Below are 26,639 nucleotides of genomic sequence, written 5' to 3' on the forward strand. Positions count from 1 at the left end.
CATCAGCTCAGCTGTTTGGGCAAAAAGCCTATTAGGAGTTATATTGCTAAGTTCCCTTACCTTTCTAAGTCTGCTTCTTTACCTGTAAAAGGTCCTTTCAGCTCCAATTTGGGTGATTAGTCTACTAAAAATGGCCCTTTTAGACCCTATGTTTTCCTGAGGGAATAGTATGTTGGATCTGCATTTGTTTCTGAGCCGTTTACTCTAAAGTTGACTCTAGGTGGGGCCTGTGGACACATTAGTCCCTGACCACCTTCAATTGAATCTTGACCTTGGTTGTTTTCCCTGTATCCTTTGGATTGTGCCTGCCAGGGCCACTGGTGAACTTCAGCTTCACAACTTTTCAGCAAACATCGCTTCTGTTTTTGAATAATTAGTATCTACCTTCAGAAGCTGGGTTACCTGGAACCTTCTTAATCTTCTTCTTTATGAGGTGCCCAGTGTCCTCACTTGCAACCCCACCCTGCCTGTAGAGGGGAGTCAGGTGCATGGATCCTCCTCTGGACTTTGGGTGAATCCATATTTTTTTTTCCTCCAATTGTAAAATAAGTGAGACCCACCTGTTCTTCGTCTCAGATTATTGTGTGGTTTTCTTTTCTTTTTTTTTTTTTTAAATCACAATTATGTACTGATTCTAATGTTCTCTTTTGTGTGTTATTCCATCCCTTCATCTGTAGGAATGCCATTACACTGTGCTTGGAGATGCTTTTAAGGAATGCTTTGTGAGTAGACCACATCCCAAGCCAAACAAGTTTTCAAGTTTTGAAAAAAGAGCAAAGATATTCTGTGCCCGACAGAACTGCAGCCATGACTGGGGAATCCATGTGAAGTACAAGACATTTGAGATTCCAGTTATAAAAATTGAAAGTTTTGTGGTGGAGGATATTGCAACTGGAGTTCAGACACTGTACTCGAAGTGGAAGGACTTTCATTTTGAGAAGATACCATTTGATCCAGCAGAAATGTCCAAATGATATCAGGGCCTCAATCTTCAGCTACAGGGAATGAGTAACTTTGAGTGGAGAAGAATCAAACATAGTGGGTATAATCATGGATCGCTTGTACCCCTGTGAAAATATATTTTTAAAAAATATCTTTAGCAGTTTGTACTATATTATATATGCAAAGCACAAATGAGTGAATCACAGCACTGAATATTTTGTAGGCCAACAGAGCTCATAGTACTTGGGAAAAATTTAAAAGCCTCATTTCTAGCCTTTTTTTTAGAGTCAACTGCCAACAAACACACAGTAATCACTCTGTACACACTGGGATAGATGAATGAATGAAATGTTGGGAATTTTTATCTCCCTTTCTCTCCTTAACCTACTGTAAACTGGCTTTTGCCCTTAACAATCTACTGAAATTGTTCTTTTGAAGGTTACCAGTGACTCTGGTTGCCAAATCCACTGGGCACTTTTTAACCTTCTATTTGACCTCTGCGCATTTGGCCCTGTTGAGCACTCTTCTTGAAACTCTCCCTGGGCTTCTCTCTCTTCTAGTTCTAGTCTAGTCTTTTTTATTGAGTCCTCCTCTTTGCTGATCCCTTCCAAGGGTTCAATATATATACATGTATATACTGTACATATGTATATGTAACTAATATACATACATACAGGTATGTATATGTAATGGTTACATGTACTCATGTCCCGTGTAGCAACGTGTGGTATGGCTACACAGAGAACATGAGAACATAAAGCCATTTTTATGCTTACTACTAAAAGCTGTCCACTGTAGAGTTGCTGTATGTAGCAATGTGTGTCCACTCTACAGTGGACAGCTTTTAGCAGTGAGCATAAAAATGATAAAATACTTCTTGAAAACTTAGTTTACTATATATCTTGCCCTATTAATATGTTCTCTTAACGTGTGCCATTGTTCTCTTTGACCATTTTCCTATAATGATGTTGATGTTCAACACCTGGACTGAATGTCTGTTCTCAGATTCCTTGGATGTTACAGATGAGGCAGTCTGACTGTCCTTTCTACTTGAAAGATTAGAATATGTATCCAAATGGCATTCACATGTCACTTAGCCAGGTTTGCTGATGCTTCAAAGAGCTTAGTTTGCGGTTTTCTGGACATGGAAACAAGTATCTGAGTTCCTGGAGATCAGCGGGATGAGGTGTTACAGCTGCCTCCCTCTCCATGCAATCTGGTGAGCAGTGGTGCAGGCGGGGAGCCAGAGAAACTTGCCAGTTATATAACTTCTCTTTGGCTTTTCTTCATCTGTAAAACAAGGATAATACTGAACTGTAAGGGTTAGTGGAGAGTTTTTAATTAAAAGAATGTGTGAAAAGTACATGACACAGTAGTTGCTTGATAATAGTTACTAGTAGTAGTATTCTTACTAAGACCCAATACAAATGGATTATTTAAACCAAGTTTATGAGTTGGTTTTTTTTCATTTTCCATTTGTATTTTATTAAGAGTGTCTTTTCTTATGTGATTTTTTTTTTGATTGCTATTTGATATGGTTTGGCTCTGTCCCCACCCAAATCTCATCTTGAATTATAATCCCCATGTGTCAAGGGAGGGACCTGATGGGAGGTGATTGGATCACGGGGGCAGTTGTCCCCATGCTGTTCTTGGCATAATGAGTTAGTTCTCATGAGATCTGATGGTTTTATAAGTGTTTGACAATTCCTCCTTTACACACACTCTCTCTCATCTGCTGCCATGTAAGACGTGCCTGCTTCCCCTTCTGCCATGATTGTAAGTTTCCTGAGGCCTCCTCAGCCATGTGGAACTGTGAGTCTATTAAACCTCTTTTCTTTATAAATGACCCAGTCTCAAGCAGTTCTTTATAGCAGTGTGAAAATGGACTAATACACTATTGTTTAAGAACTCCAATAGGATGTGTAAAACATCTACTAGAAATAGATTTAATAAGATAAAAGTTATTATTTTTTTTTTCTGAGATGGAGTCTCACTCTGTTGCCCAGGTTTGAGTGTAGTGGTGTGATCTCGGCTCACTGCAACCTCTGCCTTCTAGGTTCAAGTGATTCTCTTGCCTCAGCCTCCCATGTAGCTGGGTACAGGCACCCACCACCACATCCGGCTAATTTTTTTAATTTTTAGTAGAGTCGGGGTTTCACCATGTTGGCCAGGCTGGTCTTGAACTCCTGACCTCAAGTGATCCACTTGCCTCAGCCTCCCACAGTGTTGGGATTACAGGCGTGAGTCACCATGCCTGGCCAAGAAAAGTTCTTTTAAGTATGTAAATGATTCAATTTGGATGAAGGTGCATAGCCCTATTCAGCCAACTGAGGCAGGCAGACTGAAGTGAAATAAGGAGAACTTAGCATTTCCTTGTTTGACTTTTAATGGAATAATGTCATTGCCAGGCATGGACTCAAACAAAGTAGGCACTTGGTTAATATGTATTGAATGAAAGAAATGAGCAGGTAGGCTTTTAGGAAGTGGATCTTTTGACTGACTCCCAAATGCTGGTCATTGCATTTCTAGAACAAAGGCCACATTTTAGAAACAACTGGGGAGTCTTTTTCATGGACACATGCCCAGCCCCATTAGAACATCCTGGCAGGGTGTCCAGCCGTGTACGTTTTGAAGCTCCTGCGGTTCAGACACAACCTGTTACACAACTACCACCTTGTTATCGCTGTGGTCCTGGCCTGTGCTGATGCTGTGATATTTTCACCCTGAAATGAAGAGTCATCTCAACATCAAGGTCAGTAAACCAATTCCTGTCCTTAAAATGGATTCATTATTATTTGAATTTCAAACAACAGACCAACCATAGCTCAATGTTTCTCAAGAGCATCCTGTGGAGCACAGTGCGTGAGACGCCCAGAAGAAAGCACTCTGTGGTCAGGTGGGTTTCTGTGCCATTTGCTGCCACCTTCCCTGCAAACAGTGACTTACAGCACACATTGTTCTTGTGTCTGTTCTGCAGTGATAAAACCCATTTAACTCACTGGTTCCCAAATGTACTGACCCTGGGACTGTTTTACTCAGGGGACACTGTTAACATCCTGTAGAAGCACAGTAGCAGGTATCCAGCCTGCATACGATAAGACAACCAGAACCAAATTTGGCAGGTACATGCCTGGAACGCCTCTGTTTCATTATGCCATAAAATAACTACGAATTTCATTCAGCAAATCTGTACTGAGTAAGTAGGATTCACTCTTGGGATGTCAACTTTTAAAACTTAATATCAGCTATCGTTATATAATCTTTGTTCATGATAATGACACTGTCTGGGTGAACACAAACTGGCTGGGTGTTTTATATTCTTGTGTTTATGATATTTGATAATGTCCTAAGAAGGCAGCCAGTAGAACCTTGGCTACTGTTTTTCAAAAGTGGCTCTGCATTGCTCCTACATAACCCCGTGCATTACTCCACAGTCCTTTTAGAGCCGTGAAAGGGAAACTGCCAAAAATAAGGTTCTTCATTGAGGTGACTAGGAACTCCCAATATTTTTGCCCTAGGGAATACTGGGAGACAAATCTCTAAGATCACAAATTATTAATGGTTGCCCCAGAACTGCTTGTGGCCATATCCCCTGGCATGTGGAAGGGCCCAGAAGAGGCCACTCTACTGCAGAGGCCAACAGAAGGTATGATTGGTGGAGGGATGGGGGGTGGTTGGAGGGGCAAATGGAAGGGATCTTGAGTCACTAGATCCAATCAAGCCCATAGTCATGGCCACCACTGTTCCTCAAGTTCTATGAGCCAGCTTTTTTTTTTTTTCCTTAAGCTAATTTGAGTTGTGCTTCTACCACAGCTAAGATTCATGCCTAATATATCTTTCCCCTAGATTACTCCCTATGTACCATAAAAATCTGGTGTGTAAATACACACGAAGGGCATCCCTCGTCCTTATTTGCTATATTAAAAATATTAACTCTTAGCTTGCTGTGGATGCCAGGAATGCCTTTTTCCCTAGGAGGGATCAGGCAGTAATGAATTTGGAAAACTATCCAAACAAACATGGGGATCTTCATTCCCAAAGAATATGGGAGGGAGAACAGCATATTTTTAATTTGGATAGTAAGACGACCAGCCCTTAAAGAACCAGGTAAAAGAAGTTGGTTTATTTAGGCTTGTTAGTGGGCAAGGTTGAGACACTGGCCAAGATACTTTTTTTTTTTTTTTTTGCGGGGGGTGATTGATAGGGTCTCACTCTGTTGCCCAGGCTGGAGTGCAGTGGAGCAATCACAGCTTCGACCTCCCAGGCTCAAGTGATCCTCCCACCTCAGCCTCCTGAACAGCTGGGACCACAGGTGCACACCTGGCTGATTTATTTTATTTATTTATTTTTTGTGTGTGTGTGTAGAGTGTTGCCCAGGCTGATCTCAAACTTCTGGGCTCAAGCAACGCTCCAGCCTCAGCCTCCCAAAGTGTTGGGATTATAGGCATGAGCCACTGTGCCTGGCGAAGATATTTTTACCGAAAAGGACAGAGAGTGTACTTGGAGGTAAGGGACCCAGTTCCATTAGTCTAGCCACAATAATGTGTTTCCTCATAACCACAGTCTTTGGTTGGGCTGCTGTAACTACCAACTGGGTAGCTTATAAACAATAGAAATTTCTCAGAGTTGGCTGGAAAGTCTAGGTTCAAGGCACTGGCAGATTCAGTATCTGGTGAGAACCCACTTTCTGGTTCACGGATGGTGCCTTCTTGCTGTGTTCTCCCATGGCAGAAGAAATGAGGGGGTCTCTATCTTGAGCCTCTTTTAAAAGGCACTACCCCCATGATCTAATCACCTTCCAAAGGCCCCAGCTTCTATTACCATTACCCTGGGGGGTTAAGGTTTCACCACATGAATTTTGGGGAGGATACAAAAATTCAGACCACAGGAGCCACTGGATGTGGGGAGCAAGACCGCTCCCCAGCTGCTCAGTAATGGAGAGCTAAGAGGGTGGAGGTCTGTTTTCTCAGCCATTCTTAGTGTTTTTATTCTAGGACTGATCCTAACTTGAGGATCACAGGCTTTTTTGTATAATGGAGTTCTGTTTGTAATTTTTTTTTTTTTTTTTTTTGAGACGGAGTTTTGCTCTTGTAGCCCAGGCTGGAGTGCAATGGCATGATCTCGGCTCACTGCAGCCTCTGCATCCGCATCCCGGGTTCAAGCAATTCTCCTGCCTCAGCCTCCTGTGTAGCTGGGATTACAGGCACACGACACCACACCTGGCTAATTTTTGTATTTTTAGTAGAGACGGGGTTTCACCATGTTGACCAGGCTGGTCTAGAACTCCTGACCTCAGGTGATCTACCCACCTCAGCCTCCCAAAGTGCTGGAGTTATAGGCGTGAGCCACTGCGCCTGGCTGTTTGTAATTTTTTTTTTTTTTTAATGAATATAAATAAGATCCCCAGGACTGCAAGTGCAGGGATGCTAAATAACCTGTCTTGATCCCTCATCTGGTGAGAAGTAGAAAGTGGATTAGATTCCAGACGTTCTGATGACCAGGCCATATCCCCTGAGTGCTAAGGTTGACATTGGAACGAATTTTTAAAGATCCTGCCCTCCTGTCCTTGAACGTCACAGCTGCTGCTGATTCTCAGGCATTCAGACTCTGGTACTTGTACCAGCATTCCCCATGCCCCTCCCCAGGTTCTCAGGCATTTGGACTTGAACCAAGTTATACCACCAGCTTTCCTGGGTCTCCCTGAGAGTGGGATCCTGATCCAATACAATTAGTGTTGCTGTAAGAAGAGACACGAGAGAGCCTATTTTCTCTCTCCCCCACCAGGCACATACCAAAGAAATGCCATGTGAAAACAAGCAAGAAGGTGGCCATCTGTAAGCTAGGAAGAGTGTCCTCACCAGAAAATGAAGTGGCTAGAACTTTGAGCTCAGAATTCCAGCCTCCATAACTGTGAGAAAATACATTTCTGTTCTTTCAGCCATTCAGTCTGTGGCATTACATTATAGCAACCCAAGCAAACTAAGACATGCCCAGAAATGACTACAGGGGTAAAAATGAGCAGATAATTGGTTTTTAGTGTCCTGAAGCTTATCTGCTTTTCCTTACCTACTTATATCATTGCTACTGCTACCAGGCTACTCTTCCTTCTTGTCTGCTCCCAAACAGGGAAGAGTGAGCATAATGGTTCCTAAACATTTCCATTATACCTGTACAGTTCCGATAGAGTTGTAAAAATGGGAGAATATGAAGGTTATTCAGGCTTCCTAATGATATGGTCTGAGATTCACTCTGTACTAAATATCCCAAAACTCTAGCCACAAACACAGCAAAACTCAAAGTCAACAAGTTTTCATTGAAAATAGATTTCATTTCATTCAAATTAGAAATGTGTTCTCCCAAACCGCCTCCCAACAAAGGTCTCTGCTTGATAAATGAAAAGATAGTAAAAGAAAACTTCACATTTCTTTTTATGTGGATCTATCAAAAAGTACATAATCAAAAAAAGTTTAACACCTGACCTGTCCATGAGGAGTCTGGATGATTCACTCTGAAGGAAAAGGGGAGAGAAGAGAGAATCACTGCTCTGATTTGAAGTGTGTAAAGTTCTTATCTATCTACGTCAGTTAACACTGGTATAATATAGAAAAGAAAATGACCCTCAAGAGAAAGGTTTCATTGAGCAGAGGGTAAGAGGAACAAGAACAGGGTAGGAGACACCTCCTGAGAAGGTCTGCTTGTGTTCAGCTGAAGATTAATAGGAAACAGTGAAAAATCAATGTCCTGTGATCAGTAACTTTAAGGACAAGCTTGGTTCTCTTTCTGGCACTACTGACATTCCCACCATTCTAGCTTCGAAATTCTGGAAAACCGGAAGATTCACAAAAATAGAGAATGTAGAAACTTCTGGTTTTGTGCCTGCAGGATTGGCACCAAACCCTCGGTGCTCACTTGCTCCATCTACAAGGCAGCACCCCTCCCAGAGGCAGCCGGGGAGGCCTCTCCACCAGGGCCTGGGCTGGCTGGTGGTGCGGCTTCCTCCCTGGGTGCAGCACCTAGTGCAGGTCTCCTACTTGGCCATCTTGCGGATCATGTAGTTGAGGATGCCCCCGTTGAGGAAATAAGTGAGCTCCACGTCAGTGTCAAACCTCATGACAGCCTCGCAGGTCTTTCCAGTATCCAGCTGTGGCACAAAGAAACAGAAGAATCACTGAGGGAGGCAGTGAGACAGCTCTGCTCAGAGGAAATTCTGCCCAGCCTGCCCCTCAGGTGTGGTCCACACTTCAGCAACACTAGCAGCACATGGGGACAGGCAAGGCTGCTGGCCCCAGCCCAGACCCGCTAAATCAGAAGATGCATTTCAGCAAGATCCCTGGGAGGCTGCTTTGCCCATTACAGTTTGAGAATCACTGCAGACTGTAAATGATGGGGGTGAGAGGCATCTAAGAACTAGAAATAGCTTCTCAGGGCAGTAGCTATTAATGACATTGGGGTGATATGTTCTAAACCTGTGGGGGCTCCCTGTGGACAGAAGTATCCAATCAGCAGAGATTTCATTAAGGTTGTCCCTTAGGCAGCTGGCCCATCTGCTTATCTGAGACACAGACTTTTGCACTGCCTTTGCCTGGGGCACCGAATCCCCCCTGGGACCTGGTGCTGGGCACTTTATCTTTTCCTTGCCTAGGGATCTATCATTTTCACTCTTGGGCTAATCAAAGCCTAGTGCCTATGGGCAGGCTTAGGGAGGGGTGAGTATATCTGTTGCTCACATTTTTATAGTGAAATGTCACATCCCTGAGCTCTCATCACAAGAGACCGGGAACAGGGTACAGTAGGGGGTGGGAGGTAAGAATGGAACTGAGGATAACTCTGAATAAACAGAGAAATTAATAAATCCATAGGCATCATCCTATGTTGTGAAGGCAGGTAGAAAAGATGCTAGTAGGCCTCCTAAGTCTAATGCAGTCCTAATGAGTGATATTTTTTGCCTTCTAAACCTCACTAATTTCCTTCTAACAAGATTGGTTACAAACAAGGGGGCCCCTTTTGACAGGGCCTGGCATAGAGAGGCTCCAGCTTACCTTGACCTGGACTTTCATTCGTGGTTTGAGGTTTTCTGGAATAATGATAGTGTATCGTTCTTGCCCTGTGAGCCCCAGGGCATCTGCATTCTCACCAGGGAGATATTCAAGTGGGATCACCCCCATCCCAACCAGGTTACTGCGGTGAATGCGCTCATAGCTCTCAGCCAGGACAGCTTTGATTCCCTGAGGAATAAAGACAGTAGCTTAGACAGAGTTCCAATCTTTTCTTTGGATACACAGGTTTACAAAAGACTTTGTGAGAGAGCTGGCATGATGGCCGAATAGGAACATCTCCAGTCTGCAGCTCCCAGTGAGACTGACACAGAAGGTGGGTGATTTCTGCATTTCCAACTGAGGTACCCAGTTCATCTCATTGGGACTGGTTGGACAGTGGGTGCAGCCCATGGAGGACAAGCCCAAGTGGGGTGGGGCATCACCTCACCCAGGAAGCACAAAGGGTCAGGAAACTTCCTCTCCTAGCCAAGGAAAGCCATGAGAGACTGTACCAGGAGGAACGGTGCACTCTGGCCCAGATACTGCGCTTTTCCCATGGCCTTCACAACCAGCAGACCAGGAGATTCCCTCCAGTGCCTGGCTTGGTGGGTCCCACCCACAACGAGCCCAGAAAGCTAAGATCCACTGGCTTGAAATTCTTGCTGCTAGCACAGCAGTCTGAGGTTGACCTGGGATGCTCGAGCTTGGTGGGGGGAGGGGCGTTGGCCATTGCTGAGGCTTGAGTAGGTGGTTTTACCCTCACAGTGTAAACAAAGTCTTGAACTGGGTGGAGCCCACCACAGCTCAGCAAGGCCGACTGCCTCTCTAGATTCCTCCTCTCTGGGCAGGACATCTCTGAAAAAAAGGCAGCAGCCCCAGTCAGGCACTTATAGATAATACCCCCATCTCCCTGGGACAGAGAACCTAGAGGGGGGTGGCTGTGGGTGCAGCTTCAGCACACTTAAATGTCCCTGCTTGACAGCTCTGAAGAGAGTAGTCGTTCTCCCAGCACAGCATTCGAGCTCTGATAAAGCCAGACTGCCTCCTCAAGTGGGTCCCCGACCCCCGTGTATCCTGACTGGAAAACATCTCATACAGGAGAGCTCTGGCTGGCAGCTGGTGGGTCCCCCTCTGGGACGAAGCTTCCAGAGGAAGGAACAGGCAGCAATTGTTGCTGTTCTGCAGCCTCTGCTGGTGATACCCAGGCAAACAGGGTCTGGTGTGGACCTCTGGCAAACTCCAGCAGACCTGCAGCAGAGGGGTCTGACTGTTAGAAGGAAAACTAACAAACAGAAAGTAATAGTATCAACATCAACCAAAAGGACATCCACTCAGAGACCCCATCCGAAGGTCACCAACATCAAAGACCAAAGGTAAATAAATCCATAAAGATGGGGAGAAACCAGCAAAAAAAGGCTGAACATTCCAAAAACCAGAATGGCTCTTCTCCTCCAAAGGATCACAACTCCTCACCAGCAAGGGAACAAAACTAGACGGTGAATGAGATTGACAAATTGACAGAAGTAGGCTTCAGAAGGTGGGTGGTAATAAACTCCTGCAAGCTAAAGGAGCATGTTCTAACCCAATGCAAGGAAGCCAACAACCTTGAAAAAAGGTTAGGTGAATTGCTAACTAGAATAACCAGTTTAGAGAAGAACACGAATGACCTGATGGAGCTGAAAAACACAGCATGAGAACTTCGTGAAGTATATACAAGTATCAATAGCTGAATTGATCAAGTGGAAGAAAAGATATCAGAGATTGAAGATCAACTCAATGAAATAAAGCAATAAGAAAAGATTAGAGAAAAAAGAGTGAAAAGAAACAAACAAAGCCTCCAAGAAACATGGGACTATGTGAAAAGACCAAATTACGTTTGACTGGTGTACCTGAAAGTGACAGGGAGAATGAAACCAAGTTGGAAAACATTCTTCAGGATATTATCCAGGAGAACTTCCCCAACCTAGCACGGCAGGCCAACATTCAAATTCAGGAAATACAGAGGACACCACAAAGATACTCAACAAGACCCATAACTGTCAGATTCACCAAGGCTGAAAAGAAAAAATGTTAAGGGCAGCCAGAGAGAAAGGTCGGGTTACCCACAAAGGGAAGCCCATCAGACTAACAATGGATCTCTCTACAGAAACCCTACAAGCCAGAGGAGAATGGGGGCCAATATTCAACATTCTTAAATAATTTTCAACCCAAAATTTCATATCCAGCCGAACTAAGCTTCATAAGTGAAGGAGACATAGAATCCTTTACAGACAAGCAAATGCTGAGAGATTCTGTCACCACCAGGCCTGCCTTACAAGAGCTCCTGAGGAAAGCAATGAACGTGGAAAGGAAAAACCGATACCAGTCACTGCAGAAACATACCAAATTGTAAAGACCATCGATGCTATGAAGAAACTGCATCAACTAACAGGCAAAACAACCAGCTAACAGCATAATGACAGGATCAAATTCACACATAACAGTATTAACCTTAAATGTAAATGGGCTAAATGCCCCAATTAAAAGACACAGACTGGCAAATTGGATAAAGAGTCAAGACCCATCAGTGTGCTGTATTCAGAAGACCCATCTAAGGTGCAAAGACACACATAGGCTCAAAATAAAGGGACAGAGGAAGATTTACCAACCAAATAGAAAGCAAAAAAAAAAAAAAAAAGCAGGGGTTGCAATCCTAGTCTCTGATAAAACAGACTTTAAACCAACAAAGATCAAAGGAGACAAAGAAGGCCATTACATAATGGTAAAGGGATCAATGCAACAAGAAGAGCTAACTATCCTAAATATATATGTACCCAATACATAAAGCAAGTTCTTAGAGACCTACAAAGAGACTTAGACTCCCACAGAATAATAGTGGGAGACTTTAACACCCCACTGTCAATATTAGATCAACAAGACAGAAAGTTAACAAGGATATCCAGGACTTGAACTGACCTCTGGACAAAGCTGACCTAATAGACATCTACAGAACTCTCTACTCCAAATCAATAGAATATACATTCTTCTCAGCACCACACTGCACTTTTTCTAACACTGACCACATAATTGGAAGTAAAACACTCCTCAGCATATGCAAAAGAATGGAAATCATAACAAACTGTCTCTCAGACCACAGTGCAATCAAATTAGAACTCAGGATTAAGAAACTCACTCAAAACCACACAACTACATGGAAACTGAACAACCTGCTCCTGAATGACTGGTAAAAAATGAAATGAAGGCAGGAATAAAGATGTTCTTTGAAACCAATGAGAACAAAGACACAACGTACCAGAATCTCTGGGACACACTTAAAGCAGTGTGTAGAGGGAAATGTATAGCACTAAATGCCCACAAGAGAAAGCAGGAAAGTTCTAAAATCAACATCCCAACATCACAGTTAAAAGAACTAGAGAAGCAAGAGCAAACAAACTCAAAAGCTAGCAGAAGGCAAGAAATAACTAAGATCAGAGCAGAACTGAAGGAAATAGAGACACCAGAAACTGTTCAAAAAATCAATGAAACCAGGAGCTGGTTTTTTGAAAAGATCAACAAAACAGACTGCTAGCCAGACTAATAAAGAAGAAAAGAGAGAAGAATCAAATAGATGCAATAAAACATGATAAAGGGAATATCACCAGTGATCCCCCGGAAATATAAAGTACCATCAGATAATACTATAAACACCTCTACGCAAATAAACTAGAAAATCTAGAAGAAATGGATAAATTCCTGGACACATACACCCTCCCAAGACTAAACCAGGGAGAAGTCAAATCCCTGAATAGACCAATAACAAGTTCTGAAATTGAGGCAGTAATTAATAGCCTACCAACCAAAAAAAGCCCAGGACCGGATGGATTCACAGCCGAATTCTACCAGAGGTACAAAGAGGAGATGGTACCATTCCTTCTGAAACTATTCCAATCAATAGAAAAAGAGGGAATCCTCCCTAACTCATTTTATGAAGCCAGAATCATCCTGATACCAAAACCTGGCAGAGACACAACCAAAAAGGAAAATTTCCGGCCAATATCCCTGATGAACATCGATGCAAAAATCCTCAATAAAATACTGGAAAACTGAATCCAGCAGCACATCAAAAAGCTTATCTACCATGATCAAGTGGGCTTCATCCCTGGGATGCAAGGCTGGTTCAACATATGCAATTCAATAAATGTAATCCATCACATAAACAGAACCAAAGACAAAAACCACATGATTGTCTCAATAGATGCAGAAAAGGACTTCGACAAAATTCAACAGCCCTTCATGTTAAAAACTCTCAATAAACCAGGTATTGATGGAATGTATCTCAAAATAGTAAGAGCTATTTATGACAAACCCACAGTCAATATCATACTGAACTGGCAAAAACTGGAAGCATTCCATTTGAAAACCGGCACAAGACAAGGATGCCCTCTCTCACCACTCCTTTTCAACATAGTATTGGAAGTTCTGGCCAGGGCAATCAGGCCAGAGAAAGAAATACAGGGTACTCAAATAGGAATGTCTCTCTTTGCAGATGACGTGACTGTATATTTAGAAAACCCCATTGCCTCAGTCCAAAATCTTCTTAAGCTGATAAGCAACTTCAGCAAAGTCTCAGGATACAAAACTAATGTGCAAAAATCACAAGCATTCCTATACACTGATAATAAACAGCCAAATCATGAGTGAACTCCCATTCACAATTGCTACAAAGATAATAAAACACTTAGGAGTACAACTCATAAGGGATGTGAAGGACCTCTTCAAGAACTACAAACCACTGCTCAAGGAAATAAGAGAGGACACAAACAAATGGAAAAACATTCCATGCTCATGGACAGGAAGAATAAATATTGTGAAACTGGCCATACTGCCCAAAGTAATTTATAGATTCAATGGTATCCCCATCAAGCTACCATTGACTTTCTTCAGAGAATTGGAAAAAACTACTTTAAATTTCATATGGAACTAAAAAAGAGCCCACATAGCCAAGACAATCCTAAGCAAAATGAACAAAGCTGGAGGCATCATGCTACCTGACTTCAAACTATACTACAAGGCTACAGTAACAAAAACAGCATGGTACTGGTACCAAAACAATTATATAGACCAGTGGAACAGAACAGAGGCCTCAGAAATAACACCACACATCTACAACCATCTGGTCTTTGACAAACCTAACAAAAACAAGCAATGGGGAAAGGATTCCCTATTTAATGAATGGTGTTGGGAAAACTGGCTAGCCATATGCAGAAAGCTAAAACTGGATCCCTTCCTTACATGTTATACAAAAATTAACTCAAGATGGATTAAAGACTTAAACGTAAGACCTGAAACCATAAAAACCCTAGAAGAAAACCTAGGCAATACCATTCAGGACATAGGCATGGGCAAAGACTTCATAACTAACACACCAAAACCAATGGCAACAAAAGCCAAAATTGACAAATGGGATCAAATTAAAACTAAAGCGCTTCTGCGCAGCTAAAGAAACTATCATCAGAGTAAACAGGCAACCTACAGAATGGGAGAAAATTTTTGCAATCTATCCATCTGACAAAGGGCTAATATCCAGAATCTACAAAGAACTTAAATGTACAAGTAAAAAGCAAACAACCCCATCAAAAAGTGGGCGAAGGATATGAACAGACACTTCTCAAAAGACGTTTAGGCAGCCAACAAACACATGAAAAAATGCTCATCCTCACTGGTCATTAGAGAAATGCAAATCAAAACCACAATGAGATACCATCTCACACCAGTTAGAATGGTGATCATTAAAAAAGTCAGGAAACAACAGATACTGGAGAGGATGTGGAAAAATAGGAATGCTTTTACACTGTTGGTGGGAGTGTAAATTAGTTCAACCATTGTGGAAGACGGTGTGGCGATTCCTCAAGGATGTAGAACCAGAAATACCATTTGCCCCAGCAATCCCATTCCTGGGTGTATACCCAAAGGATTATAAATCATTGTACTATAAAGACACATGCACACGTATGTTTATTGTGGCACTGTTCACAATAGCAAAGACCTGGAACCAACCCAAATGCCCATCAATGATAGACTGGATAAAGAAAATGTGGCACATATACACCATGGAATACTATGCAGCCATAAAAAAGGATGAGTTCATGTCCTTTGCAGGGACATGGATGAAGCTGGAAACCATCATTCTCAGCAAACTAACACAAGAACAGAAAACCAAACACTGCATGTTCTCACCCATAAGTGGGAGCTGAACAATGAGAACCCATGGACACAGGGAGGGGAACATCACACACCAGGGCCTGTTGGCGGGTGGGGGGCTAGGGGAGGGATAGCATTAGGAGGAATACCTAATGTAGATGATGGGTTGATGGGTGCAGCAAACCACCACGGCACATATATACCTGCACATTCTGCACATGTACCCCAGAACTTAAAGTATGATAATTTAAAAAAAACACAACAATGAAATACAGCATACAAATAAACAAAAATGTTTGCATATATTTTGTAAGCTTTGCCTTGCTACCTCTATAATTCTCCATTTACACCATGTTTTTAGTTAACGTCAGAGTAAAAAATATCACTACAATCATACTACGTTCTATCAATGTATAAGAAATCACTTCCGTTATAAAGCGAAGGATAATAAACCTAAAAATCGATCAGCATATGCACATCTGGAAGTACTCTGGAGTTCTATTTCTGAAATATTAGTATTAAATACCAAAGAATTGTTTAATTATCTGATGCTGTTGCTTTAAGTAAACTTTTTATTATTTTACTTCAAAGTCTAGAATATTGATAATGAGATGATTCACAGACAGTGATGACAGTAACCTTTTACCTTTGTTATATCTTGAAAAGTCACTTGGTTTTGTGGACTTTTATAGGCCCTCATTTCCAGTAATTGTGTACTATATTTCAGTGAAATCAGATGTCTAATGTCACAGGAGAAAAAGATGCTTCAGCCTAATTTTGCCGTACATCTTCTAGATTGAAGGTCACAATGAAGCGTTTTTTTACATTAACTTTGTACTCTAAGGGAATTACATCTTAAATACATCTAGGATGACAGAAAATGGCGTAATGAATCTTCAGTTAGTGGTCCTTATTTTTGCCTCATAACTCCGTGTTTTCTTCTATTATATTGCTTTGTAATTGTCTATTTACTGGTCTGTGCCCTACCCCAAATTATAAGCTTCTTGAGCTGGTGAGTGTTAAAAAAACAAAAACAAACAAACAAAAGACTTTGTAAGTTAGAACTGTTCTCACATCTAAATTATTTGTAAGTACATATTAATATTTTACATAAAATGTTATCCTCTAGTGATAAATAACACAATAGCTAGTCTTCACTGATTGCTCATAATGTAAAGGCACTATGTAAGCACTTAAATAATTCCTCTCATTTCACCCTCCACTGTAGATGCCCTTATTGTCCCCCTTTATCCAGGGAGTCAGTGCTGGTATCTGGTAATTGGACCCATGAAGTCTGACAAGTGATGTAACATGTTTTAGCAAAGTTACATTGTATCTGGAATCCACATCACAAAACAACATAAAATTTTCCCTTGATTTTTTCCTACTATTTTAGTTGTATCAGCAGGCACAGAAAGTTCAATCAAAAAAGCAACTTTCAGAACATACCACAGATAAAGTAAACGATTACCTCTTGTGTACTGCTTTTACACTTCCTGCTTCAAAGATCAAATTGTGTTGAATATAGTCTTGATATTAAGCTTAAAGTATGTTTTATTGGGAATCTATAATTGGCAATATACAGCAATAAAGGATGGTACTCCATTAACTAGAACTCCACATTAGTTTATTATTAATAACTGTCATATAATATTAAAATACCCTAAGAGGTCTCTTGGTATCTAGGGCACACTTTTAAGATGCCCAACACCAGGGTCACTTTAGGAGCTTCTTGAAAACAGATACTTGGGTAATACCCCAGATCTGCTGTATCAGAATGTCTTGCAGGGAGCATGGGGTGGGAGGGGGCTAGTGATTCTTACAATTTTGAGAACCGTGAACTATAGCGCAATGGTTCTCAACCACTGCTGCATACCAGAATCAGCAGGGGAGGCTTTTAAAATCCCAATGTCCAGGCCTTTCTCCTTACCAATTAAACCAGAATCTCTGGAGATGAGATCCAAACACAGGTATTAAAAAAAAATAAATCCCGTAAGTGTTTCCAAACTTGAGATGCACTGCTACAGAGAGAGGGCAGATTCTTTGGGGCAGCAGATCTTTTCTAGGGTTTTAGGGATAGATGGATGTATTCTAGGGAAGTAGAAGGCTTTGTAAACACACCCTATTCATGTCACTAGCTCTGTGTAAAGGCCATGCTGCTTTGCTTCAGAAGCTGTAAATCATAGCTGTCCACTGCTCTCTGGTAAGTACAGTCCAGCACGGCTAAGTGGCCCAGCCTGGACAGCTACGGAACAGAAGACTGTATGGCTTCCTGGGCAGCCAGAACTCAAGCGGTTCTATAGAAAAGGCTGGACTCTAGAGAACCCCTGGGGGCCAGTTCTCTTCTTATCCTCTATCAGATCTTAAGAGTTCCCTACCTGAGTGCTGACTGCCTGGGTCGCGTTTTGGCTACAGCTCCCAACCCCCTTCCTAAAATCCTTTTCTTCTGCAATTATCTGGTTCTTTTCAATAGTTTCCAGAAAAGACAGGCCTTTGACCTACTACCAACTAATCAGAGAACATTTCTATTTTCCTCAGAGCAAAATAACCAATTAAAATAATAGGTGTGATGTTCAAAGACATTATCAGAAGCCTAAATGTCTGGAGAACTGCCTGCCAGACAGCCAGCCACATTTTTTTACTGTACTTGTGGATATGAACTTAGTGTTTCCCAAGTGTATTAATTTGCAAGCCACAAATGATTTAAATTGACATCAGGTAAGCCATGTGTACCCCACCCTGAAGATTCAGGCTGGGTGGCATGATTCTTCTCTGCTTTTAGGGCAAGCAAATGCTCAAGAGGTAAAAGCTCTCTGCTCCCTGCATGGCCCCTTCTATGGGGACACCTCAAGAGGTACAGCCCCGAGATGGCGGAAGGTTCTAAAGAGCTGCCTGGGTATGTGCAGAGTGAGTTTCACTCTCTCATCGAGAGCCCATAAGCAGATATTCATAGGCAGTGAAGAACAATTATAAAAAGTGATTCTCCCAATTTTCCAGGAGACTTAGAACCCATTCTTGCCAAAGTAACTCCTGAAAAAGTCCAGGCTCCTTTTCTCTTCTGTGAAACTGACAGACAATACAATGGCCCTGGCTTATTCCTGACATTCACCTGGAACAAGGGACTTGAATAAATTTGGGGTCCTCAGCCTCCGAGAATGTTATAAAAGCCATGACACCTCTCCCCATGAAAGGCATACATGTACACTTCTGGATATGTTTTCAGAGACTTCGCAGACCCTAGCCTAAAACTGTTCTATAGACATGCCCCCAAGGTCCATTAATGAATGACAGATCCAGTTCAACTCTGCATTGCCCTTCACCAAATAAAATAAATCCAGAGGCACCAAGAAGCACGCCAGGAATAAACACTACCTGCTTTTTTGAGCTTGCTCTTCCTTGACATCTTCTTGGAAAGTAAAGCAACAGGATTTGTGCCTGGGGACCCTCCCAGTTCAGAGGGAGCTGCCTCCTAGGATGTGTACTTCATACTCACCAGCAGGAAAGGGCCCTTAGCTGCCCAGTCTCGGGAGCTGCCTGCACCGTACTCTTTGCCAGCCAGAATGATCAGGGGAAGGCCTGCCTGCTGGTACCGCTCAGCAGCATCAAACACATCAAGCTGAGGAAGAGAAAAGGAAGTTTTACAGATGCAGGAGAGGCAAAGAATGGACATAGGTCCCCTGAGCCCTGGTGAGGGCGGGGCTGGAAGGGTTTGCAGATGGCCAAATCCGTCCAATCCTCTTGTCTACAAATTCCCAATTATCTTGATCTTTTTACTTCTACCAAATTAAATTTTGTTTTTTTTTTTGTTGTTTTTTTTTTTTTGAGATAGAGTCTCATTCTATTGTCTAGGCTGGAGTGCAGTGGCACGATCTCAGCTCACTGCAACCTCCACCTCCCGGGTTCAAGTGATTCTCCTGCTCCAGTCTCCCAAGTAGCTGGGATTACAGGTGCACACCAGCACACCCAGCTAATTTTTGTATTTTTAGTAGAGATGGGGTTTCACCATGTTGGCCAAACTGGTATTGAACTCCTGACCTCAAGTGATCCTCCCACCTCAGCCTCCCAAAGTGCTGGGATTACAGGCGTGAGCCACTGCATCCAGCCTTAAATTTTGTATTCTTAAAAACCGTTTTATATTCTTTTGACAGAAATGCCTAATTGTTGTTGGTTTTATAAAAACATTAGAATCCTAAGGCATCAGGGGACAAAAGGAAACTAGACCAGATTTTTTCTTTTCCATTGACTAAACTATTTTAAAACTCAAAAAACAGAATCCGACCTAAACATTTTGACTCAATATCAGAAACTCGGTGATGTCAGTTGTAAAATTAGCAAAACACAAAGAAGGTAACATGTTCTGAAATTATATAAAGTGCAAACTTTTATTAGTCCTCTTTCTTCATGGAGGTCAAGGGAAGAGATGCTAGAAATGCAAATGGAAGCCCAAGTCAATAAAAGGTAGAAAAAGATTAATATTTTAGTACATGAGAAACATCTTATACAAATAGATTTGTTTCTCACAGGAAATCTGAATATCTCACTGAACTGAGACTTTACAAAGACATGATATCATCTCTGGTGGTTGAGCAGTACCATTATTTTTCCTGGCTATGTAAGTCAGAAGATAAAATTCCTCAAAAGAGAGACAGGAGCTAAAGAAAACTCTCAAACAGACTTTCACAAATTTGTATTTTGGGGTACTGATGGAACCTGTGGTTAATTTCGCATGCATTACCTAAACCCGGATAGGATTCTGTATGTCTTCAGCTAGACAGAACTCATAAATATAGAAACTGTCATAAAACAGTGAAAATCTTCTTCTAACTGAATTGTCTGGATCCTTTCAAAGACCAGAAAGAATAACTTATCTGATATTTTCAGAGATTATAGCTTTGGGTATTAACAATGTGAGAGTGTGTGCTTTAAAAAGTACTGCAAAGTTGACAATCTCATGGCAAAGCACGTCATGTTACCCAAGATCAGAGGGACTAAGCAGGTCTAGAACTCAGGTCTCCTGACTTTTCTATTAAACACGCCATGCTGAGAGCCACTGACAGCTTAGAAAGCAACAGCTCCCTGCGCTCTTATGCTCTTCTAAAGAGAACATAGCATTTAGCTATTTCTTCTGTCACTGTGCCTGTGTATCTCTAGGTATTATGTTTAAACTACTAGTTCTTGATTTCTCCACTTTTTAAAATTATCTGTCAATATCCTACTTTGAGGATTTACTTCTCTTAACAATCTCTCCTCTTCCACACATCTCCCTTCTTCCCAACCTCCCAATATAGTTATTTTGGTAAGTCAGCATTTGGTGTTTGCATGATTATGACTATGTAAATACTATTTACAGCTAAGCCAGGTAATGTGCTATGATTTCCTTTTCTTGGTGATTTAAGACATGTTTCACTGGAGTCAGTAATTTTCATTTGTTTTGAATGAATTTTTTTGAAAATTACTAATTTTCATTTTTTTCTGTTTTTCCTGTTTCTATGTCCTTACCCATTAATTAAACCCTACAGTACAAATCACCTTTAAAGATATTCAAACACATCAGACAATTTACCATTTTAAAATCTCTGTCATGGAGCTATCATTCCTGGAGCTCTCAGTACCATTCCAACTTGGGCTGACTGCTTGCTCTCTGGGCTTGGTGCATTCCTGTTACAGAGGACTCTTCCTTCACTAGCATCCTGGGGATTCCCTTCATCTGGATCCTATGTCTTCCCTTTTGATTTACTCCCTCATTTTGGTGGAACACATTGCCAAGTAGCTTCCTAAGGAAGGTATTGAGAGCTTTTTTAAGCTTTTGAATATCTGAATGTGTCATTACTTTAAGTGCACTTGACTGGTGGTCTGATGGGCGTAGATTTTAGGATGCAAATCATTTTCCTCAGTCTAAGTTTCTAGCATCAAGAAGTCTGGAACATGTCTTATTTCCTGTTGTTTCATGTGAGCTGTTTTTCTCTGGAAATGTTGAGATTTCTCCTTTTGTTGCTCTTAATTTCACAGTGATATAACTTGGAGTGTTTTAAAATTATTTAGATGGGCCTTCAGTGGGCCTTTTCAATCTGGATTCGAGAAATTTTGCCTGTAGTTTTTTGTTTTGTTTTGAAATAATTTCCTCTCTTACATTTTTTCTGTTCTCTTTTTAACACTTTATTTAGGCAGGTTGTTAGGGCCTCCTGAGTTCAGTTCTTACATTTTTTTCTCTTATCTTTCTGTTACATATTCTGGGAAATGTTCTCAACTAATCAACTTCTCCTTTGAATTTTCTCTTTAAATTTAAAACATTCTTTCTTGTCTTCTGATTGTTATTTCATAGCAACAGAAAATGAACTCTTCTCTAAGGATATAATTTTTTTCTTTTACTTTTTGCACCCCCCATCACCCTGTTCAAGTCTTGGCTCAAATGTCTGTTCATCCTTGATTCTGTCTCATTTAAGATGAGGTTCTAGACATCTGACTAGAAGTTCTATGTCATGCGGGGCTTGTAAATGCGTGTGGTACACTGTGACATTTATTAGGGGTCCCCCAATGTCTATAACTACAAGTCTTTCCCCTTGGTCTCTAAGGTATTCCATCATTCAACATGTATCTTTTTTCATTTAATATTCTGTAACCTCTGCTATCCATTGAACAGGCGTCTGCTGGGCTAGGTCCTGGTTATCAATGATTATTTCTAAAGAACGAGTTTGTGTTACAAAAATATAATCAGTTACGAGTGAGGCAGTATGTGTGGTGGTAAAGGGCACTGACTTCAGAGCCAGACTTTCTGGGTTTTAATTTCAGCTTTTCCACTGTGTGACCTAAAGGAGTAATATGACCTCTTTATGCTTCACTTCTCAATTTAAAGCACAGATAATCATGGTACCTACCTCAAGGGGTTGTTATGAGCATTACATAAATCAATATATGCAAAGAGCTTAGGAGAACATCTGGAATGTAGTTAAGTGCCATAAACATATTAGCGATTATTATTTTAAAATAAGTCGGCAGGGTTATTTCTCAAGTAAGTTAAACAGTTTACAGGCAATTTCACAGCACTCACTGGGAAGGGAAGTGACACTAAGGACCTATGACATGTACCAGACTCTATGCTAGGTTTTATATTTCATTCCATTTCATTTTAAGCCTCAGAGCGTTCTTCCAAGGTAAGTAGTATTTTTACTTCACAGGTGAGAAAAACAAGGTTCAGAGATGGAAATAACTTCAAGGTTCCACAGCTAGTATAATGTGGAGCTGGGAACAAACAGTCCCTGCTGCAACACGCTGACCACGGTGCTCCCATTAGAACCAAAACATGCCTCCAAGCACCTCGCTACTCCTTGTTTTCATGTGGATTAGACGAATTAAATTACATGCCAATAAAGTCATACAATAGCACTTCTTGATAAATATCCTTTAATTTAACCTGGTATTTCCCCTTCAAATACTTTAAATGAAATTTAACTCAAAGCTCAATTCCTAAGAAAAGAGACTCAGTGAAACCACGGTTTAGAATCTCTAAGCAAGAAGAAAAGGTTTGAATTTGTCAGTGATACATTCTATGCATATGGACACCTGGCAAGGAGGACTGTAGTTAGGGTAGGATGGAGCTGTGAAGAAAAACTAAAACCAAAGGGCAAGTAACTGTAAATATCCAACCTCCACCAAGGCTGACAAATGCTAGTGTCTGCAGGAAGCAGAAGACAATACTCACGATTTCCCCAGAAGGCAGATGGATAGTCTGTGGTGCCTGCTTGTTCAAAAATCTGTTTAACAAGCGAATGTTGGCAAATGTTCCCCGTGCCATGACGGCGTCATTACCTCGGCGGGAGCCATAGGAGTTGAATTCTCGTGGAGTTAGGCTAAGAAGGCAAGAAAGGAGCTGGCTTAACGAAGCAAGCAAAGATTAACCTTAGCTTACACCAAGAAAAGAAAAAAACAAAACAAAACAAAACAAAACATAGACCTGGCTATTTCTCTAAATCTCCTAAGCTTTGTTCTCCATGGCAGAAAAGCTGTCCCCAAAGCTTCAACGGAGAAGAGAGAGAGGTGAGAAGGGGTGGTGAGAGGCATAAGTCATTATTCTCCTGGGTTAACTGTCTTTCAAATCTGGTTAGAAAAAGAAGAAGGAAATCTAAAAAAGAATGTTTTATTTGTTAGTAGGGTAGCCTATAAAGCTTCATATAAGATAAAGAGCTAAATTAAAAATAAGTGAAAATGGAGGCAAAGAATTAGGGTCGGCAAATCAGATGGAGCCACAAATAGGGGGAAACACAAAATACGTTCCACAAAGTAACCAGAAATAGTTTCAAATTTGTCCCTGAATCATCAGGAACTCAATGCAAAGGAAAGACACACAGCTGGCAACATAACTTACAACTTTCATGAGAGAAAAATCGAGGCAGTGCTAAAGAGGCAGAACAGCTATTTCTGGTCCCCAAACTAGAGGAAATCTTGTCTGTGGGCCCTCAGTGAAAGGAAACTTTGCAGTGTCAGGAAACGTACCTTACAATTAACACAGTGACCAGTTCACTGAGCTGTTCCTTAAAATACTAGGGGGTGGATGTGTTAATATTATTTAATTACTGGTTAGATAGAATTTAAGGACTGAGAGAGTTTAATGGGTTACAGGAGCAGGTAAGTAAGTCTTAGAATCCCTGAAACTATCCAAAATATTGTGGGTATGTGCATTTTTCTGGGAAGGCATTAGATTTGCTTTTATTCAATTCTCTGACGTGTTCATGCCTCAAAAGGGGTCAACAATCAATAGAAAAAAGGCATTTGGATTCTGTTCCTCACATTTGCTCTGGGGAATCACTGAAAGAGCTGATTCAGCAGATGGGGATAGGAACCAGGAATTTTTATGTCCTCACATGATTCTCACGGAAACTCAGATTGGGGAACCACTGACCTCGATTAATATTAATATATGAGACAGTAGTTGATAATGCTGGCATACCTATGAATATCAGCACACTACTGAAGAACTGATAAACAGATGAGTAAGCTGCAAATCCTCCAAGCAGTGCTCTGTAAACATTAGGTTTCTCAACCAGGACCTGGCAATGCATGTCAGGTTCTGCCTCTGCCCCAAGTTAAGAGCAGAGCCTTGTACTTTAAAGATCGGCCAACCCGGGGGCAGGGATGACAGTTGGGCCTAATGTATACACTTGCTCAAATGAAGGTCCCTCTCCCCTTCCCCTTGTTGGGATTCACATGTTGATCGTTTCTCCCATGGAAGCTGTTAAGCAGCAAACAGAAAATGCAATTGATTTTTACCCCAGGGTTAAGCCTCAGTGGAAAACCAAAGAGTCTGATTCCAAAAGGCCAGGTGAAAAGAGAAATGCTGGCCTCATTAACTCCATTACTCCATTTTTGCCTTTAGTCCTTCCTGCCTCACTCATACTTACCCTCTGTTAGTTAAGTAGCGAGCAGCAGGACTGTTTCTTGCAATATTTCCAGCTGGAGAGATGTGGTCAGTTGTTACTGAATCTCCCAAATTTAGCAGCACATAGGCATCCACTATAGATTTAGGGGGCTGAAGATCCAAAGTCTAGCAAAGAATACAAAAAGTCAGCATTGGCCCAGGTTTTCTCAAACAAGTTACCAGATCAGTCTCAACGATGGTGGCCCATGGGCCTGAATCAGATGACAGTTCCACACCAATGCACAGAAAATTCTAGTGTTCTAGTTTTTATGAAAGATGCTAAGAAAAGTAAGGTGAATTTACTCAAAACATTCATATCTTAATCTTGAAGAAAAGGTAAAATACTGGCAATATCCCCTCAAAAGCAACAGTAATGCAGCTGCAAATGACATTCTCTCTGTTCACATCCCTAGAACTCCTCAGATGCTGAGGACAACTGGAATCCTCACTTCTACTGCATCCCTTCCCACAGTGACCCACCCAGGAGAGCATAAACTTCTAGATCATCAGTTCCAGGGACAATGTCCCTGGTTTTTATGGGTATAAGGTTCACTATGGTGGGCTCTGGGGATGCTCTCCTGAAACAGTCCCTCAGACTCTACTAGGTTTAAGTCTGGGTGAGTACCAGGGTGGCTGTGTACATCCACGCAGAACCCCTGCATAGAGAAACTATAGACCCACGGCAGCCAAATATCCCAGACTCCCAAAACTTTCCCTGGCAGTATCTGCTTGGGTTTGCAAAGGTTTTAATAAAATGGGTAGTCAAAGCAAGAGTATGGGGTAATAAAGTAGATATTATTAGGAAAGAAATCCTTCAAAGAATTCATTTTGTTAAAAAGTAAAAAGCCATACCAGGTTTTCAAAGAATGGTGGTGATTTGATATATGTAGATTCGGAATTCCAGAAAAACAGCTTATCTGATGGGGTTGCTAAGGCATTCCAGCTTTCATTCACAGTCTTAAAAAAGAAAAGAAAGGCAGATCTAATCACATCCCATTCTAGAGAAAATTTAATATGCAAACACAAAACATACATTCAAGCTAAAATATACACTAAATTTTTTTATTCTCAATAGCCACATACAAGAGTTCCTTTATACTAATAGTGGGTCATGCTAAGTAACTTAAAAATCCATAGACACTGTGGGCTGGGTGTGGTAGCTCACATCTATTAATCCCATTACTTAGGGAGGCTGAGGTGGGAGGATGGCTTGAGCCAAGCAGTTGAAGACCAGCCTGGGCAAGATGGCAAAACCATGTCTCTACAAAAATAAAAAAAAAAATTGTCTGGGTGTGGTGGCATGTTCCTGTAGTCCGAGCTACTCGAGAGGCTGAGATGGGAGGATTGCTTGAGCTCAGGAATTTGAGGTGGCAGTGAGCTATGATGACACTACTGCACTCCAGCCTGGGTGACAAAGCAAGACCTGGTCTCTGAAAAACAAACAACAGCATACATATGCACCGTGACAGGCAGCTTCTAGGATGGCAGAAGGGATCCTGCCTCCTGGGATTCACATCCTTAATTGACCCCCTCCTGTTGAGTGTGGGCTGAAGCTAGTGACTATCTCCTAGATAAGGTTATTGAGACCTGCCTTCTGACTCTCTTGCTCTGATGGAAGCCAGCTACCATGTGTGAGTCGTGAAGAGACCCTCATAGCAAGGTGCTGAGGGAGGCTTCTAGCGAACAGCCAGTGAGAAACGGAGGACCTCAGTGCAACAGCCCTTGAGGAACTTGATCCTGCCAATAGCCACATGAGTGAGCCTAAGTGGACCCTCCTCCAGAGACTGCAGCCCCAGATGACATCTTATTGGAACCCCGTGAAAGTACACAGTGAAGCTGTGCCTGGATTCTTGACCCACAGAAACTGGGAGACAATATATGTCTGTTGTTTCAACTCACTATATTTTGGGGTAATCTGTTACATAGCAATAGATAACTAATGCATATGCTTATCAATAACTTAAGAAATAATAATCCAGATTGTACCAAAGGGGAAATTACTCTCTGAGTGTTTTGGGAAGTGGCCTTCCAGGTCACACAAACACTGGGTAGCAAATGACAGCTGCTAT

The 26,639-nt window shown here is 41.6% G+C and overlaps 2 protein-coding genes across 3 annotated transcripts in view; one reads left to right on the forward strand and one right to left on the reverse strand.

Moving 5' to 3' along the window:
- Positions 1-2,788, forward strand: part of RIGI (RNA sensor RIG-I) — a 78,104-nt gene extending 75,316 nt beyond the window's left edge. For both annotated transcript variants that reach the window (XM_054502885.2, XM_063650244.1), the window contains one exon: positions 678-2,788. In XM_054502885.2, the coding sequence (XP_054358860.1) occupies positions 678-974 (297 nt within the window). In that variant the 3' untranslated portion in view covers positions 975-2,788. The remainder of the gene's footprint in view (positions 1-677) is intronic.
- A 4,461-nt stretch (positions 2,789-7,249) lies between these two features.
- Positions 7,250-26,639, reverse strand: part of ACO1 (aconitase 1) — a 71,066-nt gene continuing 51,676 nt past the window's right edge. Inside the window, exons 16-21 of the mRNA XM_054502889.2 lie at positions 25,423-25,527; positions 24,554-24,696; positions 22,858-23,005; positions 18,652-18,774; positions 8,982-9,167; positions 7,250-8,083 (exon numbers count right to left, since the gene is read on the reverse strand). Of these exons, the coding sequence (XP_054358864.1) occupies positions 7,970-8,083; positions 8,982-9,167; positions 18,652-18,774; positions 22,858-23,005; positions 24,554-24,696; positions 25,423-25,527 (819 nt within the window). The 3' untranslated portion in view covers positions 7,250-7,969. The remainder of the gene's footprint in view (positions 8,084-8,981; positions 9,168-18,651; positions 18,775-22,857; positions 23,006-24,553; positions 24,697-25,422; positions 25,528-26,639) is intronic.

This window comes from Pongo pygmaeus, chromosome 13, assembly GCF_028885625.2.
Source record: "Pongo pygmaeus isolate AG05252 chromosome 13, NHGRI_mPonPyg2-v2.0_pri, whole genome shotgun sequence".
Taxonomy (NCBI): Eukaryota; Metazoa; Chordata; class Mammalia; order Primates; family Hominidae; genus Pongo; species Pongo pygmaeus.